Genomic DNA, 26,001 nt, shown 5'->3' on the forward strand with positions numbered 1-26,001 from the left:
AACATGTATAACACAGAAAGGAACCCCCCAAACTGGAAAACATAGACAGGAACCCATTACAGCTAGAAAGCAACTCAGAAACAAATTTTAAAGTGGATGCTATCAAAAAAATAAAACGTATGAAAACAAAGCTGCAAAATTTGTCAGCATGAGCTCAGAAGCTTTCAAGCTAACTGGATCAGGTTCTTCACATTCTGATAAACTGTGCTACATAAAGATACATAGTTCCAGGCCTCAACTCAGCCAACAAGGCAGCACTTTAAAACTGTTACACAAAATGAACACAGCTTTCCACCCTGGTGCGACTCTGGATACATATATAGCACATGTAACCAGTGTAAATAATTTACACTTCAGTCTTAAAGAGTACTTCTCCTCCATACTCCCTACCCACATCAGAACTTTCTCTGAAGTTTAACACTTCAAACATAGGAACTGTTTTCATTGTAAATATGAGACTAAGAGGCATTTATCAAATTATAGAAATATTTAATATACTGTATATACACAAAACAAGTTTTCCCAATGACTCAGCAGGTAAAGAATCTGCCTTCAATGCAGGAGACACAGGAGATGAGAGTTTGATCCCTGGGTCAGGAAGATCCCCTGGAGGAGAAAATGGCAATCCATTCCAATATTCTTGCCTGGAAAATCCCATGAACCTAGCGGGTTACTGTCCAAAGGGTCGCAGAGTCGGACACAACTGAGCAACTGAGTACCCATATATACAAAACACACACTGTATCAACAAATAAGAGGTTATTTCCCGAGATAAAAGCGCCTTACCTCGTAAACCTCATCTTAAAGAGTCCTTTCACACACATTATCTCAGAAACTTACATCAACTCTCAGATAAGCAGAGCAGATATTCCTTTCTCTATAAATGAAGCAAGAATCTTTTATAAAGAGTCTTTATACTGGCTACTAAAATGAGAGGATGAGACTACAATTCTGTTCACCTGTTCTCTACTCTTTCAGCTGTTCCTTATAGCAGAAGAGTATTAGGAAATGCTCTATTGAACCCCAGTAAAAATCCCCAGGAGGAGGGCAAGGCAGTCCACTCCAGTATTCTTGCCTGGGGAATCCCCATGGACAGAGAAGCCTGGTGGGCTACAGTCCATGGGGTCGCAAAGAGTTGGTCACGACTGAGCGACTAAGCACACAACCAAACTTGGATAGAGATCTGGTGTTTTACTTTTTAGAAGACAACGGCTTCATTTATTTAAAAGTACAAATTATAAATACGAAGGATGAGAAACATGTTCTAAGATCACTGACTTTTCCCCCAAAATCCCACAGGATTAACACTAGTGTGAGTGGTGAGTGGACTCCATTCAGGCACGCCTGAAGACAGCTCTGGAGTGACTGTTCTGGGCTGAGTGCTCCAAGGCCAGGCCGGCAACGTGAGCTGCTCCTGACACCCAGGTGGGAGATCTGGGTTCTTACCCCAGACTTGTTAATCATTATTAGGGAAGTAATGTCACCTCTCTGAATCCCAGCCTCCTGGTCTTCAAAATAAGAGTCCTAGGTTCCCTGAGAGCTGCCATTTAGTTCGGGTGTTTGTAAGAGCCAACTTCTTCACAACAGTCCACAACCTGGAAGGTAGCAATTCAGTCTCGAAGTGAGGACCTGAATGAAGGCAATGGACAGAGGGGGAAAGAACAGATTCAACAGAAAGACTGGATCTGGTGACTAAATGTGGGAGGATTGGGGGGGGAGGTGAACTAAACAATTCATAGCAAATTCAGGAGGAAAACCAGGCTTGCTCCACTCTGAGATTATGGTACCAGCAGGCAGGGGATGAGAGAAAAGCAGGAGTTTCATTTGGATGAGTTGATCTGGGACCACCTGTCCCCACCCCCTCTCCAGCCCTCACAGCCTTCTGACCTTCTCCAAGCTTGGCTCCACCAGCATCCTCCTCTCCTTGCCTCCCACCCCCTGGAGCCTGCGCATCCTGTTCCTGACTGCCATGTTATTGGCTCGAAACCTCCTTGGAGCTTCTGGGGTGAACTCTGAAACTGGCGCCAGGCGCGGAGGGCAAGGAGAGACAGAAGGCAGGCAGCCCACTCCGGACTGGCAACTGGCCTTTCCGGAAGCAAGGCAGCTTGCTCAGGAGACTGGTCTTGGGGGCTTCAGGGCCAGTGGTTCCCCGACCCCTGCCCAGCAGCATGGTAAAAGCTTATGGAGAGGGTCCCCCTGGGTTCAGTCTCCAGCCTGCGTCCTTGGGCAGCTTGAGCCCGGGACAGCAGGCAGGCGGAGGGCACGTTTCAAGGATAGGAAAGCGGGTGAACAGCCTCCAAGGGCCTGGGTCAGCATGCAGGTCAAGTCTGCGGTCACGTCTTCTTGATGACCTTCCCCGACAAATATTCTTCCTTGTGTGCCAGCACAGCCTGCCGCGCCTCTCCCTGGGTCTTGATACCACCACTTCCTTCCCGGGGAGGCTTTCCCTGGTCATCCTGCCTAAAATCCCACCACCACCCTCAACACGCGCATGTGTGCACCCACATATGCACATGCGCACACATGCACTTCCCCACTTTCTCTCTCTCCCTGGCACAGTGACCAACACATCATGTATTATATTTATTTCACTTGCTTTTACTGTCTTCCCTGCTAGAACGGACAGTCCATGAGGCCCAGGGTTTTGTCTGTTCAATATGGCATCCTTAGCACCTTGAACTGTGCCTGGTTTGTAATAAACACCGTAAGTGTGTGTTTAGGAATGAATAAATACCACAGCTGTTACTGCACTTGATAGATTCACCTCTGATTTATTTTCACAGTAAGCTTCCCACAGGTATTGATAGAAAGCAGAGCAGACAGTATTCAGCACAGCTACACACGCTGACAGAAGTTAGTGTCCTCTCCTCTTCAGTTTGTATCATGCTATGCCATCCTACTTCTGTTTCGACATCTTGTTCATGCAAGATTTATAGGCTATCTATTTTATGGTTTAAGTTCTAATGCAAGACATTATCTTTATTAAGTAGCCATTACAGCACACGGTACAGAACAAGAGACAGAGACAGGGAGCGCTGTGTGGAAAGGGACACAGCCACCCCAGGGGAATCAATACCCCAACCTGGCTTCCTCCTTCTTAGGTCATCCATGCTACCCCTACTTACTGGACAAACCCAACTAGAAGTTGGATGGAAAGGGAGACTACTGATGCCTTTATAGAAGTCAACTTCCTGGGGCACAAAGCAGGGTGGAGACAGGCAATCAAAAGATGCTTCCCTGCTCCATCCTCAAACTCAATGACTTCAGCCCCTCTATGGTGAGAGAGGGCTCCTGAGCCACAATCTAAACAGAATGAGAACACGAGGTGCAGGAAAAGAACAGCCCAAGCAGAGGGAAGAACAAATGTCAAGGCCCCGAGGAGGAATCAAGCTTGTCACATTTGTGGACGAGGAAGGTCACTCTGACAGAGTGAGCAAGAGGAAAGGATTATAGGAGATTAACTCAAAGAGACTAGATCACGCATAGAAGCCATAGAGTCCTCAAGCTGTGCTGCAAACAGAGGGTTATTCATCACAGATGGCAAGGCCCCACCCTCAGAGATTCTGATTCAGTAGACCAGGGGTGGGGACAGAGATTCTGCATTTTTAAGAAGCTCCCTTGAGATGCTGATATTGTGGCTCTGGAAACTGCAAACCAAGAACCATTGTTCAAAGACCCAAAGGCTGGAGCAAGGTATCTGGATTTTAATCTAAGAGGCCATTGGAGGCAAATCATTAGAAACAAAAAGATTAGATTAGTGGTTGCCAGGGGCTGGGGGACTGACTGCTAACCAGTACAGGGCTTCTTTTTGAGGTGATGAGAATGTTCTGGAAATAGTGGTGATGGTTGTACCACCTTGTAAACATACTAAAATTCACTGAACTGGATACTTCAAAATGGTGGTATGTAAATCATATGTCAATTTTTTAAAAAAGAAGTCACTGGAGGATTCTGAAAAGAGTATTGAAGTCATTTTTTTAAAACATTACTCTGGCTACTATATGAATAGACCACAGAGAGGCAGGCATGGAAGACCAATTAAGAGGAAATGTAGCACATAAAGGGGCTTCACTGATGGCTCAGTGGTCAAGAACTCATCTACCAATGCGGGAGACATAAGGGTATGGGTTCGATCCCTGGGTCAGGAAGATCCCCTGGAGGAGGGTATGACAACTGACTCCAGTATTCTCACCTGGAGAATCCCATAGACAGAGGAGTCTGGTGGGATACAGTCCATAGGGTCGCAGAGTCGAACACGACTGGAGGGACTTAGGACGCACACACGCAGCACATAAAATGAGATATAATGGTAGCACAGACTGCAGGTAACAGCAAGTGGTGAAAAACGGCTGGACCGGATTATAATTTGAAGGCAGAGTCAACAAGACTTGCCTAATGGACTGAATGTGGGATGCAACCATAGAAATTGAATAAACGTAGATCTGGTGTCTAAGCAACAGAGTAAATAGTGCTGTCATTTACTATGAGGAAGGAGGAACAGATTAGGGAAGGGCCCACAGGACTGGGGCCTCGGCCAGAAGTCCCATAGAGGACAGGGACCCAGTAAAGGATTAGAAAAGGTCCATCCATAAAAAACAGAAAGAAACACAAAGGAGTGTGGAATACCAGAGACCATGCAAAGCAGTGTCTCAACTAAGTCAAATAAAGCTTAGCGATCTTAGAAACGAGAATGAGGACAGTTCTCCAGGCTGGGCAAGACAGAGGCTGCTGGATGCCTTGACCAGTGCTGTCTGAGGAATGAGGTCGAAGGCCTGTTTGAGACAGGCTAAGAGCCCAAGGGAAGGATGCAGAGACTCAGAACAGAAAGATGGGAGAAAACAGCGACTCCCTGGCAGGCCAGTGGTTAAAACTCAGCACTTTCAATGTAGGGGGCACGTCGATCCCTGGTCGGGGAACTAAGGTCCCATATAACTGCATGGTGCGGTCAAAAAAAAAGGAAGGTGGAGAATATGGAGCCACAGATGGAAGAAGACAGAGTAAAAGCGGTGCTTTGTTTCTTCTTTATTTCAACATGGAGTTTTTCCAGAGCATTTTAATGGATGGACTAATTCAGTCAAGAGGGGAATGCTGCTGCTGCTGCTGACTCTGTATCTCTAGTCTCTGTCTATTCCTAGGCCAGTACTCACTGCCCAGTGGCAATCTATGTCTGGAGAACCCGCAAATGCTTCATGCTCAGCTTGGCCAAACCAGCACAGTCCCATTTTCACTGACTTTCTTTGCTGTAGTGATTATCTTACTTTTTAGATTACAAAGATAGTTTATCAAGTTTGACAATTTCTTAATGGGACACCACAGCACAGTGACAACAATACAGCTGGGAAGAGGTGGCTTTGAGCCGTGACTGTGTGACAGCTGATGTGCAGCCGAGGGCAGGTGTCTTCCTGACCATCCCAGAGAAGGGGTGGGAGACAGGGACCACCCACCAGCCCCAGCTGCGCCTGGTGGCACTGAGACCTATAACTGCCACCTTTCCCCCTAGAAAATTTCCATTAGAACAAAAAGGCATCACGTCACTTGAAATAAACAGTTTAAACTCATTTCACCCATCTTAAATTTATAGACATTAAGTATGTCCCCTTGCATTTATATATCACTTATAATTTAAAATCTTTTCATTATAATCTGCCCACAATTATAGGCTTTTCTGTGATAATTCATAGTTGTTCCAAATTTTACAGAGGGAGTAAATCAGGCATTTTCTCAATGAATATCTTTTCTCTTCTTTATTTGGAAGAGGAACAACAATAACATAAAAAGATGTTGTTGCTAAGTTGGGTGGGAGGAGAGGGATGGACAGGGAGTTCAAGGTCAAGTAGATGCAAACTCGAAGGCAATGGCACCCCACTCCAGTACTCCTGTCTGGAAAATCCCATGGACGGAGGAGCCTGGTAGGCTGCAGTCCATGGGGTCGCTAAGAGTCGGACACGACTGAGCAACTTCACTTTCACTTTTCACTTTCATGCATTGGAGAAGGAAATGGCAACCCACTCCAGTGGTCTTGCCTGGAGAATCCCAGGGACGGGGGAGCCTGGTGGGCTGCTGTCTATGGTGTCGCACAGAGTCGGACACGACTGAAGCGACTTAGCAGCAGAAGCAGCAGCAGATGCAAACTATCACGCTTAGAAGGGATGGACAGCAAGGTCCTCCTTACAGCACAGAGAACTATATCCAATCTCCTGGGATAAACCATACTGGTAAAGAATATATATATTTCTTAAATACAAAGAAAAGCGAGCCAAGTCAAAAGAAAAGGCTAGTTAAACTAACCTATCATGCTAACCTGAGAAAAAGTAGGCACACAGGCTCTTTATACTGTACTTTCTTTTTATCTTTGTTTCATAAGTGGACTGTGCTACAAAACATCACTCTTTGAAGTGTAATTTAATTCCCTAAAAAATAAAACAAAAGATGAAGCTGTTTTTATTTCATTTTGATGAGGCAGTTTTATTAGCATGTTGAAAACTTACTAAAGTAAAAAATTTTAACCTACTCTATCAACTAAGTCCTTCTGAAAACAATAATTTGGGCCAAAAATTCATGATCTGTAATGATAAAAAATAAAATGGCTAAACCTTAGAGAACTTTTCAGCATCTAATACCAAAACATTTCAGAAGGAAAAAGCACAAAAAGCGAAACTTTCAAGAATGGTCAGGTATGTACTGTTTTGTTACAAAACAGTATTCACCATATCCCACTATACAAATGCAAAAATATAATACATGTACACAGACATGTAGTACAAACAAACAAAAAAAGACCTCACCAAATTAACAGTAGTAATGTTTGGCGGTAAGATTATGAAATGAATTTGGGGGGACTTATCTATGCTTAAACTTTCTAGAATGATTAAACATCACTTGGATAATAAAACTGATAAAGAATCAATAATTAAATTAATAAGGCAAACATTTTTATTACCTGGTCCTTGCTATGTGATATATATGGCAAATAGATATCTGTCTGACAATGTTGTTTTCTAGGGTCACCATACTGCCTCAACTTTAGCCAGGGACTAAAACCTAACAATCAAGAAATATATCCTGGAACTTCTCTGGTGGTCCAGTGGTTAAGAATCCACCTTCCAGTGCAGGGGACACAGGTTTGATCCCTCGTCAGGGAACTAAGGTACCCCGTGCTGTGAGGCAACTAAGCCCGTGTGCCACACTTACTGAGCCTGCAAATACACACACACACACACACACACACACACAAGAAACACATCTTAAACATCCACTGCATTAGAATGAAATATTATTCAGCCATAAAAGGAATGAGGTACTGATGCATACTACACATAGATGAACTCTGAGAACACTATACTAAGTGACAGAAGTCAGGCACAAAAAGAAACACCACAATATTCAAATCCATAGAGACTAAAAGTAGATTAGTGTTTACCAGGGGTTGGGGGGAGGGGGAATAGCGTGTAACCCTAGAGGATGTTTTTCTCTAAGGTGATGAAAATGTTCTGGAATTACCAGTGGTTAACACTGTGAACATACTAAAACAAAAACAAAACAAAAAAAACACTGAATTACATACTTGATAGGGTGAATTTTATGGTATGTGAATTATATCACAATCTTAAATGCCCACTACATGCTTACTATGTGACAGATACAAAAATCTCTTAAGGGAAATAAAATTTACTCATGAAAAAAACTTAATACCAAATTAAGAACAACTTAGTACCAAATTACATGAGTGGGGCTGTAAGTAAAATGAAAATTCAGAAAGGAGAAAGATGAATGTGATCTGAGGCAGACTGAGGTTTCAGCAAACAGGCATAAACTAATGGCAAGCATAAAGAAAGAAATTCTGGGTTTCCCAGGTGGCGCCAGGGCTAAAGAACCTGCCTATCAACGGAGGAGACAGAAGAGAGGTGGGTTGGATCCCTGGGTAGGGAACATCCCCTGGAGCCGGAAATGGCAACCACTCCAGTATTCTTGCCTAGAGAATCCCATGGACAGAGGAGCTGGCCGGCTACAGTCCACAGGGTCACAAAGAGTTGGACACAACTGAAACGGCTTATGCATGCATAAGGAAATACTAAAAAAGAAAAATAATAATCTATAGTAACCTTACTTCTAAAAACACCATCTTTTCCTGACTCTTTAGATTTCTGAAAACACCATATTCTCAAGAAAACAAAGATGACTCCCTTAGCTCCTTTCCCGTAAGGAAGAAAGGAGAATGGAGTTTCCTGGCGTCAAATCGCCTGGGAGGCTACTGTGAGAAACTTGGTTATTCTCACTGACTCACAAATGTGTTCCTGGGAACTTGTGACGTAAGTTATTTTCATCACAAGCACAGCAATAATCAGATCAAAACAACACATCAGCTTTTACAGCTGAACTTGCAGCTGTGAGGATGATAAATTGCTGGGGTATCTGAAAATGCTCAGAGTCTAGCTTGGACAGAACAGAAGAGATGGCTTTTCTTCCTGATACCAGGTCAGCCCTTCCCATTGACAGAGACATGAACTGCTCACTTCTTCCCAACTTGCACATCAAGAACTTCATGTTTTTAAAAAACAGTAAGCATCAAATCTAATATACTTAGGAGCAGAGGCTCTCAGGGACAGACCATAGGGCAATACGAAAGGTAAAACACGGAGTAGGAAGGATAAATGTAAATTAAAACAATGAGGCATCACTTACAACTATTAAATTAGTGATTAAAAGGTAAGACCCAAAAGAGATGAGACTGATTCATTCAAAGATATAATGATAGTACTAAAAATGTTTAAAATCCCACTTGGAAAGTAAAGTGTATCATGTTATCAAAACCCGTAAATTTACGTATACCCCATGAATTACCCTTACAGAAATAACTGAAATGAAGAAAACCTGTAAATGGCTGAAGATTTTTCACTGTGGTGTTGGAGCTATGAACAGTAAGATAGGAAACTAACATCCAACAAGTTAACCATGGAAGGGTAGCTGCTGGAGGGACTATGACCCAGGTACCAACTACTGTAAGTATAGTGTTAGAAAATGGCAAGATAAGGTTACAAAATAGAAATATTAAGTTGTAGATTTTAACCATTTAAAACATATGGACAGGACTTCCCTGGTGGTCCAGGGGTTAAGACTCCACTTCCACTGCAGGGGGCGCAGATTTGATGCCCGGTTAGGGAACTAAAATCCCACCTGCTGCATGACGCAGCCAAAAAATAAAAAATTAAACATATAGACACAGGAACTGTCTTGTACAGATTACGTAAGAGAACTCTGGTATTATGAGATCGGGTATGCTGCTGCTGCTGCTGCTGCTGCTAAGCCGCTTCAGTCGTGTCCGACTCCGTGCGACCCCATAGATGGCAGCCCACCAGGCTCCGCCGTCCCTGGGATTCTCCAGGCAAGAACACTGGAGTGGGTTGCCATTTCCTTCTCCAGAGATCGGGTATAGACGTCACTTTAAATTTGTTTAAATATCAACGTTAATATAGTTTTATAATAATGTACAATTTAAAAATATACATAACACAATACAAACTGTGATAATGTGAAAATATTTCCCTAAAAATAGTAAATAAGATTTGATTCTTAAAGTGATCAATCTGAAGAGAAAGATTCAGGGAAAGACCAAACACCATTACATTAAGTTGCACCAGGCCTACCCACACGCGCTGCACAGTAATTCATGCCCAAGTCATGTCTGAAGAAGGCTTGCCCTTCCAAAAATCCAAAGTCACAGACAATTTTCACTAAAAAAGAAGAGATCAAAGATTTATTTTTAAGAGTTCCATTTTAACAGGACATGTATGCACTGTAACTATAAAGTTATGTTATTAATACAAGGATGACTCATTTCAAAGAGGAATTATTTCAGATTAAAATTTGGAAGACTTTTCCAAAAGGAAATTAAAAAAAAAAAAAAACTGACCAGAGCATTTACAAGAAATTTACTTTGTGTCAGAGGCTAAATTTATTCCTTTGACTGAAAAACCATGTGAAGTTTCACAGAAAGAAAAATAGAACTAAGAGTTTAGGATGTTCCCTGTCATAGAAAGGAATTTAAGCTTTGCAATAAAAGCATCAGTTTTGATTTATAAAATCTCAAATCACTTAGGTTTACCTAAGGAAAAAAAATATATATATACATATATATATATTCATATATAAGAAAAAAATTGGTCCTTTAGAGGAAAATGAACAATCTATAAAAAGAGTGACATAAATCCTCCCCAATCTTAGAACTCACAGGAAACTCACCATATGGACAATCAGATAATAATGGTAGTAGTGAGATTAGAGAAAAGTCAAGATGATTTTTGTATTTAATAATTCCCCTATGGAGACAGAAATGAAATGAAGGAAGGAAGACCCCAGACTACCTTCTAGAAGAGAATGCTGCTACTAGACTTCCTATAACCTGGTCAAGAAAAACACCTGTCTTAACAGTAAGATACATAAAAAGGGATTAAGAAACAGCAATAACAACCAAAGCTTCTTTCAGTCTCAAACATACAGAGCCATTCAGCCCAACTCTGGCTTCCAACCCGAGAAAGGGGTCAGAAATGAGATGCAGATCATTCCAATCTTTCAGCATTTTCAGCCTCCTACTCCTCAGAGACCTTGCTGTCTGCTCCTGTGGTAACTCTGCTCCAGGGGCCACGAACCAAGAACACAGGGCAGCTTGCTTGGCTCCCTGACTTGGACTTGCTCTGTCCCAAGGGCAGGCTGGGCTGCCCTCCTTCTGCAGGGGGTGTGCTGCCCAGCCACCCCAGCCTGGACGACCCTGCCACCCCTCCCCAGTAGTTCAGTGGGCATCCCGACAGAGGTCTCCGTGGCGTCTCCCTCAGGAGCAGCGGGGACACTTAGTCTTTGAGTCCTTTCCCTCAGAGACACTCTCCAGCCTCCCTGATGATCGGTCCAACCTTGCTACCGCTATCGGACAATCACTGCTGACAGAGGCTTATTATGTGCCATCTCTCCTGCCCAGAGTTTACTCCTGAGGCCATTACACTGCTTTATAAAATCTTCATCAATTACCATGGGTCACACCTACTAATGTTCCATTAAAGATCAATGATATTTAAACCAACTTCTACACTAAGTGTAGCATGTATTCACTAAATGTACTGCATTTTGCTCATGGAATACTTTAAACATCAGCCCGTCAGTTTCTATCAGACATGTGAGTTATTTAAAGAAAAATCCGGGACTTCCCTGTCGGTTCAGTGGTTAAGATTCCACAATTCTCAACCTGGATGTCTTTCTAGAGATGAATGGATAAAGAAGATGTGGTTCATATATACAATGGAATATTACACTCAGCCATAGAAGGAACCACTTGGAGTCAGTTCTAGTGAGGTAGATGAACCTAGAGTCTGTTATACAGAGTGAAGTCAGTCAGAAAAAGAAAAATATTGTATATCAACACATATATATGGAATCTAGAAAAATGGTATTGATGAACCTATCCACAGGGAAGGAATGGAGGAGACACAGATGTAGAGAATGGACTCATGAACACAGTAAGGGAAAGAGAGAGTGGGAGGAACAGAGAAAGTGGCATTGACGTATATACACTATCACGTGTAAAACAGACAGCTGGTGAAAAGCTATTACACAGGGAGCCCAGGCTGGTGCTCTGTGATGACCTAGAGGGATGGGATGCGTGGAGAGGAGGATGGCTCAAGAGGGAGAGGATATATGTATAATTATGGCTGATGTCTGCTGTTGTGTGGCAGAAACCAATACAACATTGTAAAGCAATTTTCCCCCAATTAAAAAATAAATTAAAAGGAAAAAAAAAAAAAAGACTCCATGCTTCCACAGCAGGGGGCACGGGTTCCAGCTCTCATCAGGGAACTCATAAGATCCTGCATGCCGCATGGTGTGGCCCAAAAGTTTTTTAAATAAAATTAAATAAATTTTTTAAATAGAAAGGATTCATTAAAAAGAAAGAAAAACCATAAAATCATATTCAAAGGATTTCTTTATATTATAAACTATTTCTTCGGTCACTAGAGCAAATGAGTAGAATCTAGAAATCAATGACACAAATTTGAATAGTTAAAAAAGTTCACCACACATGGTATTTCCTAGCCATTCATTCAGGATCTTCTAGAGTACACAATCATTTTCTGAGACAACTACCATTCTGAGAAAAATGACATAGTAAATATGAAGTGGTTACTTTAATAGCGGGAAAAAAATTCATTACATACTGAAAAATAGCTGGTTTTAGATGTCTGATTACATAACCACTTCATCTACAGAAACAGAGCAGTCACCTCCCCTGAGACATAGAGTCTTCTCTCATGAACGTCAGTCATTCAAAAGGAGCTCCTGGTTTGGTTTCCTCTCAGTCCCATCTTCTTGCTGATTTCAACATCTTTCATTCACCCACAGAGAATGGGAAAGACTGCATTCTTCAGGGCGGAGAGAAGAGACTGATCAATGAGCACAATAGAAGGTGATGTGATAGAGAAAGATGCAGGTGGTGGTAGGACATGGCTAATCACGGTTGAGAGAGGTGCAGCTGAGCTGAGGTGGAAGGAGCCGGCCTCTTGAAACATCCAGGGAAGACATTCCAGGCAACAACCCTGAGATGGGAACAGGCTTGGTCTGTGCCGTGACCACTAAGAAGGCCAGTGTATCAGGAATATAGGCACATATGAACAAGGACAGACAGGTAAACAGCTGATAAAGGGCCTTGAGGTCAAGTATAAGGGACGCAGGCTGAAGAACAAGGGACATCACTAGAGTAGTTCTCAAAGCATGGTCCCCAGACCAACAGTATCAGCATTGCTGGGAACTTGCCAGAAACAAAAGTCTCAGGCCCCCACCTAGACCTCCTGAATCAGAAAACCTTGAGGTATGGCCCAGCAATCCCACTGAAGTTTGAGAACCACTGCATTGGGGCTTATAAGCAGAGATGCAACATGAAACTAAATTTCTGGGTAAATGAACTACAGCATTAGTTCTTTCACCAATAGATAACAGAAGTGAATATTAACCTGTATAGTGTATATTAACTGTTAAAATGTCAATGGTTAACCCTGTGACAATCAAAACTTCACAGACTTTTAAACCTGTAACTTACCTGTACATCAACTATACTTCAATAAAAAAAAAAATCAGATTCATATACAGTGGTATTTTATCTTTGCCTATTTTTAATTTCAAGGAATTTCCAATCAATTATAAGAAATATAAAGACTTAAAACACAGAAGTTATCTGCTCCACAGTCACAGCCTCAAATCACCAAAGGAGAAATCTCGAAAAGCTTTCTTGAATAATTCAAAACCATAAAATTGCCTCCAGCCCTGTCCCTCCCACAGACACGCACCTCGAGCCAGGAGGACGCTTTCTCTCTGCTTCTCAGACCACTGTTCACACCACAGTTGTCCGGATCCCGGTCTTATCTGTCTTACTGGTCTATAAATTCCTTTGGTACAGAAGTTCTGGTCCTCAAATGCTTCCTCCCAGTTTTTCTCCTCTCCCGAAAAACACAATCTCAGTATCTGTCTGACACACAGCAAATCTGAATATGTGATTGTTGAACTGAACCGATACTGTGGCTCAGAGACTCAAAGTTCCCCGGACGACGGGAATGTGAACAGGAAACAGATGTGAACAGTGTGTTCACGTCATCAGGCATAAGAAGCACTTATACGTGACCTCGCGGTGTAACTGCAAAGTAGTTTTCTCAGAGCCAGACCACATCTCAAGGGAAGAAAACAAAGCATTCTGCTTACTTTAGGATAACCTAAGAAATCTTTTCTCTCCTTTTCAACTATGCCAGAAGCCTGATTTAGGCAAGATTTCAAATTCCAAAATATCTATCAAAGTCGCTCACTTGAAGCTACTCTGCTTTCAGTGTCTGCCATAAACAAACAACAAAATAAAAGAACTAAATAAATATACTTGACTAGTTAATTCTCCATCCCTACCTCAACCCTTCTGTATAAGCTTCATGTTGGCTGGTATGCTTTCTTCTAAGCTGAGCACTGCTGTCTTAGGAGCATGTCTTATTTTACACAAAGGCACCTTTATAGACTTCACTCTATCTTTTGCTTTTATTCACTAAGCATTGTATTTTTAAACAATTTTTATTGGAGTATAGTTGATTTCCCAATTGTATTAGTTTCAGGTGTACAGCAAAGTGAATCTGTTATACATATACACATATCCACTCTTTTTGAGATTCTTTTTGCATATAGGTCATTACAGACCCATGGGAAAAGTTCCCTAGAGTAGAGCTCCCTGTAAGCACCGTATTTTTAAGATCCATGCATGATCGCCTGAGCACAACCAATCCATGGCTTCTAGTTCTTTCCTTTCTACCTGGCAGTCTACTATGGAAGTGGTCCTCTATGTTCAAAGATTTCACCTCTGTGAAACTTCTCCCAACAATGGACATATATTTAAATGGGCAAGCACTACCCTCCCCAAGGAAAATTAAAAATAAGAACATTCATTCACCCAAACTACATTTATTAAATGCCACTGTATGTCAAACACTGTGCTCAGTGTTAGAAACACAGACTAGAAGATGGGTCACACCCTCAAGCCGCACAGAGCACAAAGCCCCACAGGGCCCCGCAAACACGTGACACAACCGGAGAACTTCCTGGTGGAGGTTCAGATGACGTCCAGTGAGAACAGGAGAAAAAAAAACCACCCCTCTCAAGGAATACTACTGAATCGAAAAGGGTAGGATGAGTCAGACAAGCAGGAAGAGGGCTGTCCAAGCAGAAAAATGGCGCATGTAAAGGCACAGCGGTGCGAGGAAACCCGGCGTGCTGTCGTCACGCGCCCCGGAACTGCTGAAACAGGAAGCTGGGAGGTCAGACGGAAGGAACAGGTCACCTCTCAACCCCCGAGTCACAGCTGTGACGCAGAAACTCGGGACATACACGACTTATTTCACACTGACAATTAAGGCCCAGTCAGACGGCGCAGAGCAGGTGATGGACGTCAATATACAAGAAGGTGCAACTCACTGCCAGCTAGAGGAAAACAGATCATCAAGCCCCACAGAGTCCTAGCACAGCGTCCCTTGGGAGCATGAAGGAGGCGGTGAGCAGATCTTCTTCCCCAACTGCCCTGCAATCCTGAAGGCAGGCCGGCTGAGCAGGGCGAAGGGGGCTGCCCTTCTGCCAGGCACGAGGCACACGCACCGCTTACTTTCCCTCCGCGGCGGGCGCTGGGTGTCAAGGGCTGAGTTGCTTCATGTTTTGAGTCTTTCGATCACTTCCCTTCCCCACTGAGAGGCCAAATATTCTACAAGTGTATTTGGACACAAAAAAGGCTGAAATCCACTGGGCCAGATGATAAGGAAACTTTGGATCTAGCTAAGGAGATTATGTTGGTATGCTATAGGTAATACAAGTCAGTCTTGAAGAATTCTGGACAGGGGGAGCGACAGACGCTATCTCAGATCACCATGGAAGTAGTGTGGAGATGGACTGACGGGGTGAAGGACAGTAAAGGTATAAATAAGGAGAGGATCACCCCTTCCAGGCAGGAGAGGGGTAACACAGAAGAAGAGCACCAGGGGCTAGAGAGGAGGAGTCTGGGACATAGTGATGAAACCGTCATGGGAGAAAATGGAAGAACGGATGGAATGCAGGATAACATCCAGGTCTCTTAGCGACCGAAAGCAGCGATCAACACCTACCAGAGAAAGATCCTATTTAACTTTAAAATAAAATTAGTATCCAAAATAGTCCCCTTTTCCAGATCAACAAATTACAAGAAAAATAATAATAATAACCTGTGCTGTGCTTAGTCGCTCAGTCATCTCTGACTCTTTGTGACTCCATGGACTGTAGCCCACCAGGCTCCTCTGTCCATGGGGATTCTCCAGGCAAGAATACTGGAGTGGGTTGTCATGCCCTCTTCCAGGGGATCCTCCCAACACAGGAATCGAACCCAGGTCTCCCTATTGCAGGCAGATTCTTAACCATCAGAGCCACCAGGGAAGTCCAGTAATAACCTACACGTCACAAATTATCAATAGCTAGCAGTTAGCAACTAGATATTGCTGTGATACAGAAAAACACTGGCAGGAAGACACCTTTTCTAGAATTTAAGTCAGCTCTGATTTCAGTTTCCTAGGTCATTGGCTGTTTTGTATCTTTGTCAATAAAATGAAGATTACCATTGATTTTAAAAAAAAAAAAAAAGGTGAAGGAACTTCTAGGTGAAAGCACTTGAAGCTTCCAAAGTAGATGATCATGGGGTGGAAGGCACAGTTGTTGTAAAATACTTGTAGGGTTAAGGCATCCGCAAGGAACTGATCTCCACGCACGGCGACAGGCTTTCTCTAAAGCTCTGCAGAGCTCTTTAAGGATGTAACAAGTCTGGTTTCTCTTGAGTCTCACAGGAGGAGCTTGTGGACGTGGAGTAACCCTGCCCATCCCTGTCCTGATCTTATGCCCAACCCTGGGGTAAGATCAACCCTTCTCTCATCCCTGGGGCTTCTGAACGCCTAGAGCAAGTCACACACTTCATGGACTGAGTTCACAGCGAGTTCACACTAACTGCTGGGCCCTCACAGTATATGATAAAGCTTTTATCCATCTTTGGTGGTTTTCCATTGTCTTCCTACCACAAGGGCTGTCAGGCTCCCCCAACCTTTCCCAGTTCTTTGGCTGTGGCACCTCCACAATCTGTTCTCACACAGCAATGGAGCATCTTTTCTAATCTCTCCATTTATGTCACTTTTACTCCTTAGAACTTTTCCAGGGGCTGTCACATCCCTTCCCCTGGCAACTAAACTCTTCGCCCCACCCAGGAAAGCCTACACGCTGCACTTCTCCACCTCCACTCCAGTCACTCGCTCCCAACCACTAAGCTCTGGCCTCATAGTTCCCCTTGCTTCCTCCAGGCCTTTGCACCATCCCCTGGGAATTCTGCCTACTTGATATGTTGTTGTTGTTCAGTGACTAAGTCATGTCCGACTCTGCAACCCCATGGACCGCAGCACGCCAGGCTTCCCTATCACTATCTCTTGGGATTTGCTCAAAATCATGTCCATTGAGTCAATGATACCATCCACCCATCTCAGCTGCTGTCATCCCCTTCTCCTCCTGCCCTCAATCTTTCCCAGCCTCAGGGTCTTTTCCAATGAGTCAGTTCGCATCAGGTGGCCAAAGTACTGGAACTTCAGCTTCAGCATCTGTCCTTCCAATGAATACTCAGGGTTGATTTCCTTTAGGATTGACTCATTTGATCTCCCTGCAGTTCAAGGGACTCTCGCGAGTCCTCTCCAACACCACAGTTCAAAAGCATCAATTCTTTGGCACTCAGCCTTCATTATGGTCCAACTCTCACATCCATACATGACTACTGGAAAAATCATAGCTTTGACCATACGGACCTTTGTCAGCAAAGTAATGTCTCTGCTTTTTAATATGCTGTCTAGGTTTGTCATAGCTTTTTGCTCCTCCCACAGATCTGCACAGGTCTCAGCCAAGATGTCACTTCCCTGACCACCAATCTACAGCAGCCGTCCTAGTCACATGCTGTTTAAATCCTACATAACTCTTTTGTTTTGTTTCTACTTTCCATATCCTCCCTGCTCCAAGCCTCCCACTAAGCTTCAGGAGAGGTACGCTCCTTGAAAACTGTCATCTTCTTTCCTGTATCCATGGCACTGAGAACAGTGCCTGGAATATAGTGGGTGTTCACTGCACACTTATTGAACAGATGTTGTCCCCAAAAGGCCATCCAAAAACAATCAGCAGGTTAATGAGGAAGAAGGAAGATCACTGATTTAATATGATTTCATTCCATACCAGTCTCCAGTTTATTTCCAATAAATTCATCTGATTAAATGGAGTCACTCTTCCTCACTATACACACCACCCTGGGGCAGCAAGGAGAGATGCTGTCACTTTGTCCTCATCTGGAGATTCTGCCAGCAGTGGGCATTCCTCCAAGTCACAGATTCACCTCTCAAGCCCCTGGAAAAGACTGCACAACAAAGACGGCAACCTCACAGCAGACTCTCTAGTTCCCTGCCCTCCGTGGCTCTTAACCACCCAGTCCACTCTGACCCTTACTCTCCTACCTCACAACTTTCACACCCTGTTTAAACATACCGTCAAAAGCAAGATTATCCAACACCCCTCAGACAAAAGGCAATTGTATCAAAGAAAGAAGAAAAAAAAAAAGGAATCATTACACCCCTTCTCTTTCCCAGATGATGCGAAAGAGCCGAGATCTCTACAGAAGCATTAAAGGTAGAAAAAAATAATAGTCACTGAGCCATTTCCTTTGCACAGGGTGAGGTCAGCTCCACATCAGTCGAAACTTGATAAGAGAACCATTTACCAAATTTCTCACCCAGTGAGGATTTACATATGGGAAGATATCTCTGTTTTCCTTAAAGTCAAAAATAATTAGAGTTATGCTCTATAAACCAGTATTTGAAGTTGTCATTAGACAAAAGAATACCATGACTACTGTCTTGGTAAGTATACAGAAACATTCTAGAGCATTTCTTCACAGGTGGACCTGGTTCGCATCTCATTTCTGCCAAGTGACCCAGGGTAAATTACTAAAACCCTGTAGGCTTCAAATTCTTTATGTTACATGAGAAGGGGGAAGCCTTGCTTCACAGGGTCAAAACCAGATTATCTGAGATGAGCAGCCCAACAGAGGGGCAGGTGTTGAGCACACAAGGGGTTCCAGCAGAAGCTCCCTCTCCACCCTGGGTGGAAAATAAAAGCATGGGGCTTTCAACCATACCGGTTGACAGAGAAATTATTCTTTCCACTACGGAAGATTAGTACACTGTCTGGATCATTTCTTATTATTACCACTAGTAGTTTAAAGCAATATTTTACAATAGTTTACTCCTTATGATTTTCTATTCCTTTTCTAAACTTGTGTCTTAAGGATTTCTGGTTGAAATGTTGGAAATTTAAATAAATGGTACTAAGTCACAAATCTGTTTCTAGAATGACCACTGAAGTACGCATTTCAAAAGGGAAAATTCAGTATTTATTGGTCCCGTGAAAATTTTCAATGAAAAATCTGGTTCCGTTAACCAAATGAATCATTTGTGTTTGGATAAATTTTAAGCAGAAAAAAGCTAAAAATGGCCACAGTTGCAGAGTCTGTGAAGCTACTTTTCCTACACAGGCTCTAACTATGTTGGGAATTTGCATTTCTTTGATAAGAGTGTTTTACTCTGATAAGAGAGTATGCAGAATGTTTTAAGAATCACTGCGTCCTTAATGTTCAGCGCTCCTGAAGGCTCTCCTAATGACTAAGACTTCTCAGCTCTCCCCAACAAGATGAAAAATTTTACTGTCACACCTACCACTCCAGCCTAAGTATACCTCTCACAAGGTCTGTCATCTGTTTTTGCTTTTCTCAATGACATCTGATTAAAAGAAAATGTTCTGTTCAGTACCTGCTTCAGTATCATGAAAAAAGAGAAATATTTAAATAATGTTTGACTTGAAAAAGTGGCATGAGCTGAAAAGAACACTCTGGATTCCTGAATTCTTCTATCCCACTATTGATGTTCTTTGCAGTACTTGTAAGTAGAAAAGGCTGGTGAGGGGTTTACAGGGTGGTGGTTGTTTAATCGCTCAGTCGTGTCTAACTCTGCGACCCCACGGACTGCAGCATGCCAGGCTTCCCTGTCCTTCACTATCTCTCGGAGCTTGCTCAAACTCAGGTCCATTGAGTCGATGATGCCATCCAACCAACTCATCCTCTGTTATCCCCTTCTTCTGCCCTCAATCTTTCCCAGCATCAGGGTCTTTTCCAATGAGTTGGCGCTTCACATCAGGTGGTCAAAGTATTGGAGCTTCACCATCAGTCCTTCCAATGAATATTCAGGTTGATCCAGAGGTTTATGGTACATGATGGAAATCATATCAACATGTATTGGTATGCTCTTACCCTATTTGAACTAGAAAGAGGCTGGACCTCACATGAGCTGCAAGAATGGCTCAGTGTTAAGTTCACTTTAGAAAGACTTTTTAAGAAGTCTCACATACTATGGTAGATTACCAAGAGATAAAGGTCTACAGTGTTCCTTAAAAGCTCCAGAAAAGAGAGGTTTTGTTTTCTTGTTTTTACCATCTGCTGCTGGGGGACAGGGAACGTAAAGAGAGAGAGAAAACAGTTCTTCCTAGAAGCAGTGTATGAATAAATGACCCTCTGTGTCCCTCTCAGATAAATTCTAAGTTAATTTTTAAAATATAAGCAGGTGTATGATTGTGCTACAGTTCTTTATAAAGTCTAAATCCAGTTTCTCTCAAACAGGTAAAAATACAGAAATTGTTAAAATACTTTTCGGCTTTTAATTAGTGTAGCATAAGTCACAAGAAACAAATTTCACTACAGCACAGGAAATGTGAGATACTTTGCACATTTTCTTTTAAATAGATGATATGTTTAACAGCCTTTGAGAATTAATAGTTCTATAGAGAACCTACCTTAAACTTTATTCTGAAATAAAATCTAAGCTAATGCACTACGTTACTTCTCAACAACGAAAAGGAATTCTTTCAGATCATGGTATAATCATAATAATACAATGTTCCGATGCTATAACTTGAAAGGTTTGTCATTTCAAAACACAATTTCAGTTTGGGAAAGTATATGCAAATAAAACCAGTATATAATACAAATAATACTTTAAAACATGAAAATAATTTCAGCAGAAGTTAAGCTCTCAGGCTGGGGAGCTGACTAAGCTGCCTTTAGAAATACATAAATCCGATTGACCAAGAATCAGACTTCTAAAGGAGCTACTGCAATATCCCATTTTTTTGGTCCCAGACTTCCAAAATTATAAGTCCCAATAATCAGATGATATTTCACAGCATAATGAAATAGCTAGGCGTAATTATGATACCTCTGTAGCACTGAAAGATAAAATGCCATAAACCTAAAAATAAATCATGATTAGTTCAACTGAGCTCTTTAAAATAAGCTATTATTTTCTCCAAAACATTATCCATATTAGGGTTTTGTGGTGAAATTCATTTAAACAGAACACTAAATTAAATAATCGGAAAACCCATTCTCCAAGTCATTAGGGATAAACGACCCATTACAATTTCATTTAAAGTATTAACATAAATGTGAAGCTGCAAATATGGGATTCAAATGTAAAATGCTCCTTTGTGCCCCTTCATCAAACTGACTGCCCTGTCGATACAGTCAGTGGCCATCAGGTATATGTGGCTATTTAGATGTAATTAAAATTAAATTTTTTTTTTAATTCAATTCCTTGGTCTCATTAGTCCCATTTTAAGTGCAGTAGCTGCGGGTGGCTGGTGGCTACCACACTGGACAGCACAGATACAGTTCATTTTCTATCACAGCTGAATATAAATGTCACATATATGACATCAACCACTGAGACAGGCAAATTCAAGTCCTCTGGCCTTCCACATGGCACTGTGGAACACTGTGGTTTTGTGAGCAGGTTTTTTTCATTTACCTTTGAGCAGCAGGTACAAACAGAAATTTTTATCAAACTGTATCTAAAAAGAACAGGGAATGCTTTTAGAGTTAGCTAAGCTCTTTCATACCCACTCCAGTGTTCTTGCCTGGAGAATCCCAGGGACGGGGGAGCCTGGTGGGCTGCCGTCTCTGGGGTCGCACAGAGTCGGACACGACTGAAGCGTCTTAGCAGCAGCAGCAGCAGCAGCAGCAAGCTCTTTCATAAAAATATTCTTGTTTGAATACAACACTTCACAAAATGAAAAGTAATGAAAAAAGGTATCTGATATAATTTTAAACAGCTGAGAAATGTTGCTTTTAATGACGATTTCCCTTTATTTGATAAATACAACATGAGAATGCCTCATTAAACAGCCATACTGCCAAACTACAAATAACGTTTCTTTAATGAAGAAAAAGATACAGTGTCAAGTAGGAAGGAGTAATCAGTTTCTCCTCACCAAGTTGTGGAAATATCACAGAACCAGACATACCAACTATGGCAGGTATCTCAAAATGAGTGTAATTATTACACCCTTTTCTGCAGTACCCTATCATTATCTCTACTGTGATTCTCAGCACTTGCCTACTTATTTTTAGTTAGCCTACTAAAATGCATCATCCCCTTCTGGTTTGGGATCCAATTATCACTTCATGTCCCACATGAAAGAAATTCACTTGATTCTCTACCATTTGTTGAGAAAACACATGAACACAATTTATTTGCACAACTTTAATATAATGCAGTCTAAATAGCAAGCTGTTATCTACAGCATTCCTGTAAAAGCAATTTTAAAAATGTATTCTTAATGTCACAGAACTGTACATTTTAAAATGGTTAAAACTGTCATTTTTATGTTATGTACATCTCACCTCAACAAGAAAGCATATCAAGGCAATTGTCTACATTCTGAGACTATCCATTTTTCCCCAATAAGCAAAGTGCTTTTTTTTGATAAATTGGTTAGTTTTTCAAAGTAATAAATTTAAAACCTCACTTGATGATGGAATAAAAATCCATATTAAAAGCTAAAGAGAAGAGATATATTTAAGAAAACAGTCTTATTTTCAAATATCCCAACTATTACAGGATAAAGATATTACATGAGGTTAATAAATGAAATTTTGTTTCATATTTTTTATGTGTCGCAAGTATAAGAATCTCCAGTTTAACCTAACCAATGTTACAAATTCAAGAGAAGTTCTTATCTAGCAATTATCCCGAGAGAGGCAAGGAGGCACTGTTTCATAAACAATAACTCTAATCCTCACAAACATCCTAAAGCTAGGTTACTACTAAAATCCCCATTTTACAGATGCGGAAACAAAACACTAAAAAAGAAAAAAGGCTATGGTCACAAAGGTAGGAGCTGAGCAAATACTGCACATGCCACCACATCATGAGTCCTGTTAGATTCTACTGACAGGGTTTCCTTGGTGGTCCAATGGTTACGAATCTGCCTGCCATTCAGGGGCCACGGGTTTGATCCCTGGTCCAGGAAGATCCCACATGCCAAGGAGCAGCAAAGTCCGTGTGCCACAGCTACGGAGGCAGCACTCTGGGGCCTGTGCCCACAACAAGAGAAGTCACTGCAATGAGAAGGGCATGCACCACAACGAAGAGTGGCCCTCGCTCCCGGCAGCTAGACAAAGTCCGCGGGCAGCAAGGAAGACCGGGCACAGTCTAAGACAAATAAATCTTTTTTAAAAAGATTCTACTGATGTTAGGAAAGGCAATAGCCTAAAGAGCTATATAACTTTCTATACATTGTGATGATCTGGTATGTAAGAAGGAAAACTTTCATCATCATTAATAATGGCCAAAGAATACCTTAACATACAACTGATCTTTAAGAAAGAAATCATACCACAACAACAAACATTTGTCTTGCTCCTATTTTTAAGGAAAAAAATCACAAACTGCGAAAGTTATTTTTAGGCAAAGAAATGTAAATACAAGGAATAAAACATTTTAATGGCAAAATCCCTCACCCTTCTCCATATTTTAAATATTGGTCATTCACATCACAAACCTAACTTCATAACCAGGTATCAAACTAAAAAAGGACACAAAATGCTATTAACACTTCAAATTCTCTGAATCCTGGCAGGACAAAATATCCCAAACCACCTAAACTGAATTATCAAAACCAATCAACCAAGTGTGTCCAGTATGTGAAAGTTTAAGAAACCCTCCCACAATACAAGCTAAGGGGCCAGAAGATAGTGTATTCTGCATCTGTGACTGCATATACACAAAATTTGTCCTCACTCATTCCAAACTCTATAAAAGTAAAAGAAAAGTGATTTCTTTGTTTCCACAAATGAAGCCATAAGAAAACATCGCTCGACTGCAAGATAATCCTGCTTCAGTGGCAGAAGTGTAAAGTACATACAATTTCCTCGAGGAAACACGCTACTGAAATCTGCATAAGCCACTGCAACCCTCCAGCTTCTGCGACCGTTGAAGAAAAAGGGCATTTCAAACGTCTCAAACCTGTTGTTCACCTGTGTGGCCTGGTGGACACGTCGAAAGCCTACGGAGTCTATAAAGAACTCACCAACCTTCTCCGAGGGCTCGCTAAACAAGCTCTGGAAACGGTGGGAGCCAGGCAAATGCGTTTTTACTGCTATCAAAAACTTTGAGGCTGCGTTTATTAAAATCAGTTTCCAGATAAAAAGAGTTGGCCATCACTGATATCAAGATCGAAATTCAACTAAAAACAAAAGGTACGCTTTTCGCTTCGTGTATTTCACGCCAACTTGAAGTTGTTTTTTGTTTTTTTTTTTAAGACAAAGCAAATAAGATTCCCAGTTCCCTTGTTCTTGACCTTCAGGAACTGCAAAAAAAAGTCAGGACCCAGCCAGACAGAAAAAGAAAAGTTTAGAGTGGCTGCCGCACCGGCTCGGGAGCAGTTGCTGGGACCCCTACCCTCGGTGAGGGTCTCCCCGATCCCGCACGCGGGAGCTTGTGGTGGGGAGTCTTGAGGATGGAGCCGCTCTCGGGAGGTGAGCTATGCACGGACCACCCGCGACGCGGACTCAGCCCCCCGCCGCCGCCATCCCCGGGCTCTGCTCAGGACCCGCACGAAGGCGGGCACCAGACCCCTGCCCGCTACCCCGCACACTTCCGGTCCCGGCCCCTACAGCCCGTCCGCTTACCGGCATCATTTTGGACCCGAACCGCATCGAAGCTGGTGGCGAGATGACGGCCCGGAGCCAAGCGGAGGCACCCCGGAGTGTGGGGGTCGCACGGCGCGGGGGAGGGGAGCGCAGAGGGAGGCCGCCCGAAGGCGGCGGACCTGTTGCAAAGAGGCGGCGGGTGGCGGGGCTGCGTGCGGGTCCCCAGAGCTCTCAGTGCGGGCTGGGGCGCCACCGAGCCCCTAGCCCACCTGCGGCCGGGCCCCCACGTACGTGGCTTTGTCTGCTCCGCGCTCGCCACGGCCCGGGCTCCCTCCTCGGCTCCGAAACCAACTAATCCCCGGGCCTGGCCCCCGCCGAGCTCGCGCCGGCTCCGCCCCCCGCGCGGGGCCCCGCCCGCGGCGCGCGAGGCGGGGTGGGGGAGGGGAGGCCGCGGGGACGGAGCCGCGCGCGCCTGCGCGGGCCCGCGGCGAAAGGGAGGCCAGGGGGCGGGAGCGCTCCCGGGGCGGCGGGGCCGCGCCGCCTTTATTTGCCTTCGGGATGACAAGTTACCGGGGGCGCGCGCGGCGGAGCCACCAGAGCGCGCGCGCGCTCTCAGGCGGAGCCGAGGACTGTGAGGCCGCCTCTGGAAGACAAAATAAGGAAAGCGCCGGACGAAACCCCGGGTTGTTGCGGCCGTCACCTCCCCGCAGTTTCGAACTGGGCCGGGGTGGGGGAAAGCGGGGGTAGTGGGGGCTGAATCCCGGGCGGAAACTCGGCACCTGGACGGTTCCTCCCCGGGGCACCGCCGCCGGCCTCGGCCGGAGCCAGGCGACCGTACCTCCTGGGAGGACCCAGCCGCGGGGCTGGAGCGGCCGAGGTCCCTGGAGGCTCCGGCGACGGCCTGGTCCCAGCAAAATGGAGATCGGCGGGGCCGTCTCAGCCGGCACTGCATTCCGAGAGTTCCTGATGAACCTCAGGCTGTCGCCTTCCCTCTCTTCTGCATCGCCCAAACTCTAGTTTAGAACTCTGTGTGACTTTCTGTAACTAAAAACAAACAACAAAACCCCGAACATTTAAAAATAACTAAAATGATCAATTTTGTTTGTTTTACCACAATAAAAATAAGTAAATAAAACCAAAAAAAGTTTGAAGCAGCTTTCCGAGGAGCTTCTTTTTCTGCTATTCTAAAAAGTCCTGCATTTCCTCTCTGAAGGGTACTCGTTACACCCTCAGGACAGTCTCGGAAATGGCCACACACTGCTCCCTTTGCAGGGAGCTAGGTGAAGGCCTAGGAGACTTGCAGCGGCTCATTTTGAAAGAGCAGCAGAGCTGGTTTAGGCACCTTCTTCCACCTTCCAAGGGCACAGATTCCTGGAACCCTAACTACAGGAAACTGTAGTTCTGTTTAAATTGTCCTTGTG

The 26,001-nt window shown here is 43.4% G+C and overlaps 1 protein-coding gene across 3 annotated transcripts in view; it reads right to left on the reverse strand.

Moving 5' to 3' along the window:
- The window catches only part of TP53BP2 (tumor protein p53 binding protein 2), a 67,544-nt gene extending 42,587 nt beyond the window's left edge, over positions 1-24,957 (reverse strand). For 2 of the 3 annotated variants that reach the window (XM_055581965.1, XM_055581963.1), the window contains exon 1: positions 1,485-1,611. In XM_055581965.1, the coding sequence (XP_055437940.1) occupies positions 1,485-1,547 (63 nt within the window). In that variant the 5' untranslated portion in view covers positions 1,548-1,611. Of the gene's footprint in view, positions 1-1,484; positions 1,612-24,619 lie in introns of those variants that run through there. The other variant, XM_055581964.1, reaches the window with a different exon arrangement.
- Between the last annotated feature and the right edge of the window lie 1,044 nt (positions 24,958-26,001).

Source organism: Bubalus kerabau, chromosome 5 (genome assembly GCF_029407905.1).
Source record: "Bubalus kerabau isolate K-KA32 ecotype Philippines breed swamp buffalo chromosome 5, PCC_UOA_SB_1v2, whole genome shotgun sequence".
In the NCBI taxonomy this organism is placed as follows: domain Eukaryota; kingdom Metazoa; phylum Chordata; class Mammalia; order Artiodactyla; family Bovidae; genus Bubalus; species Bubalus kerabau.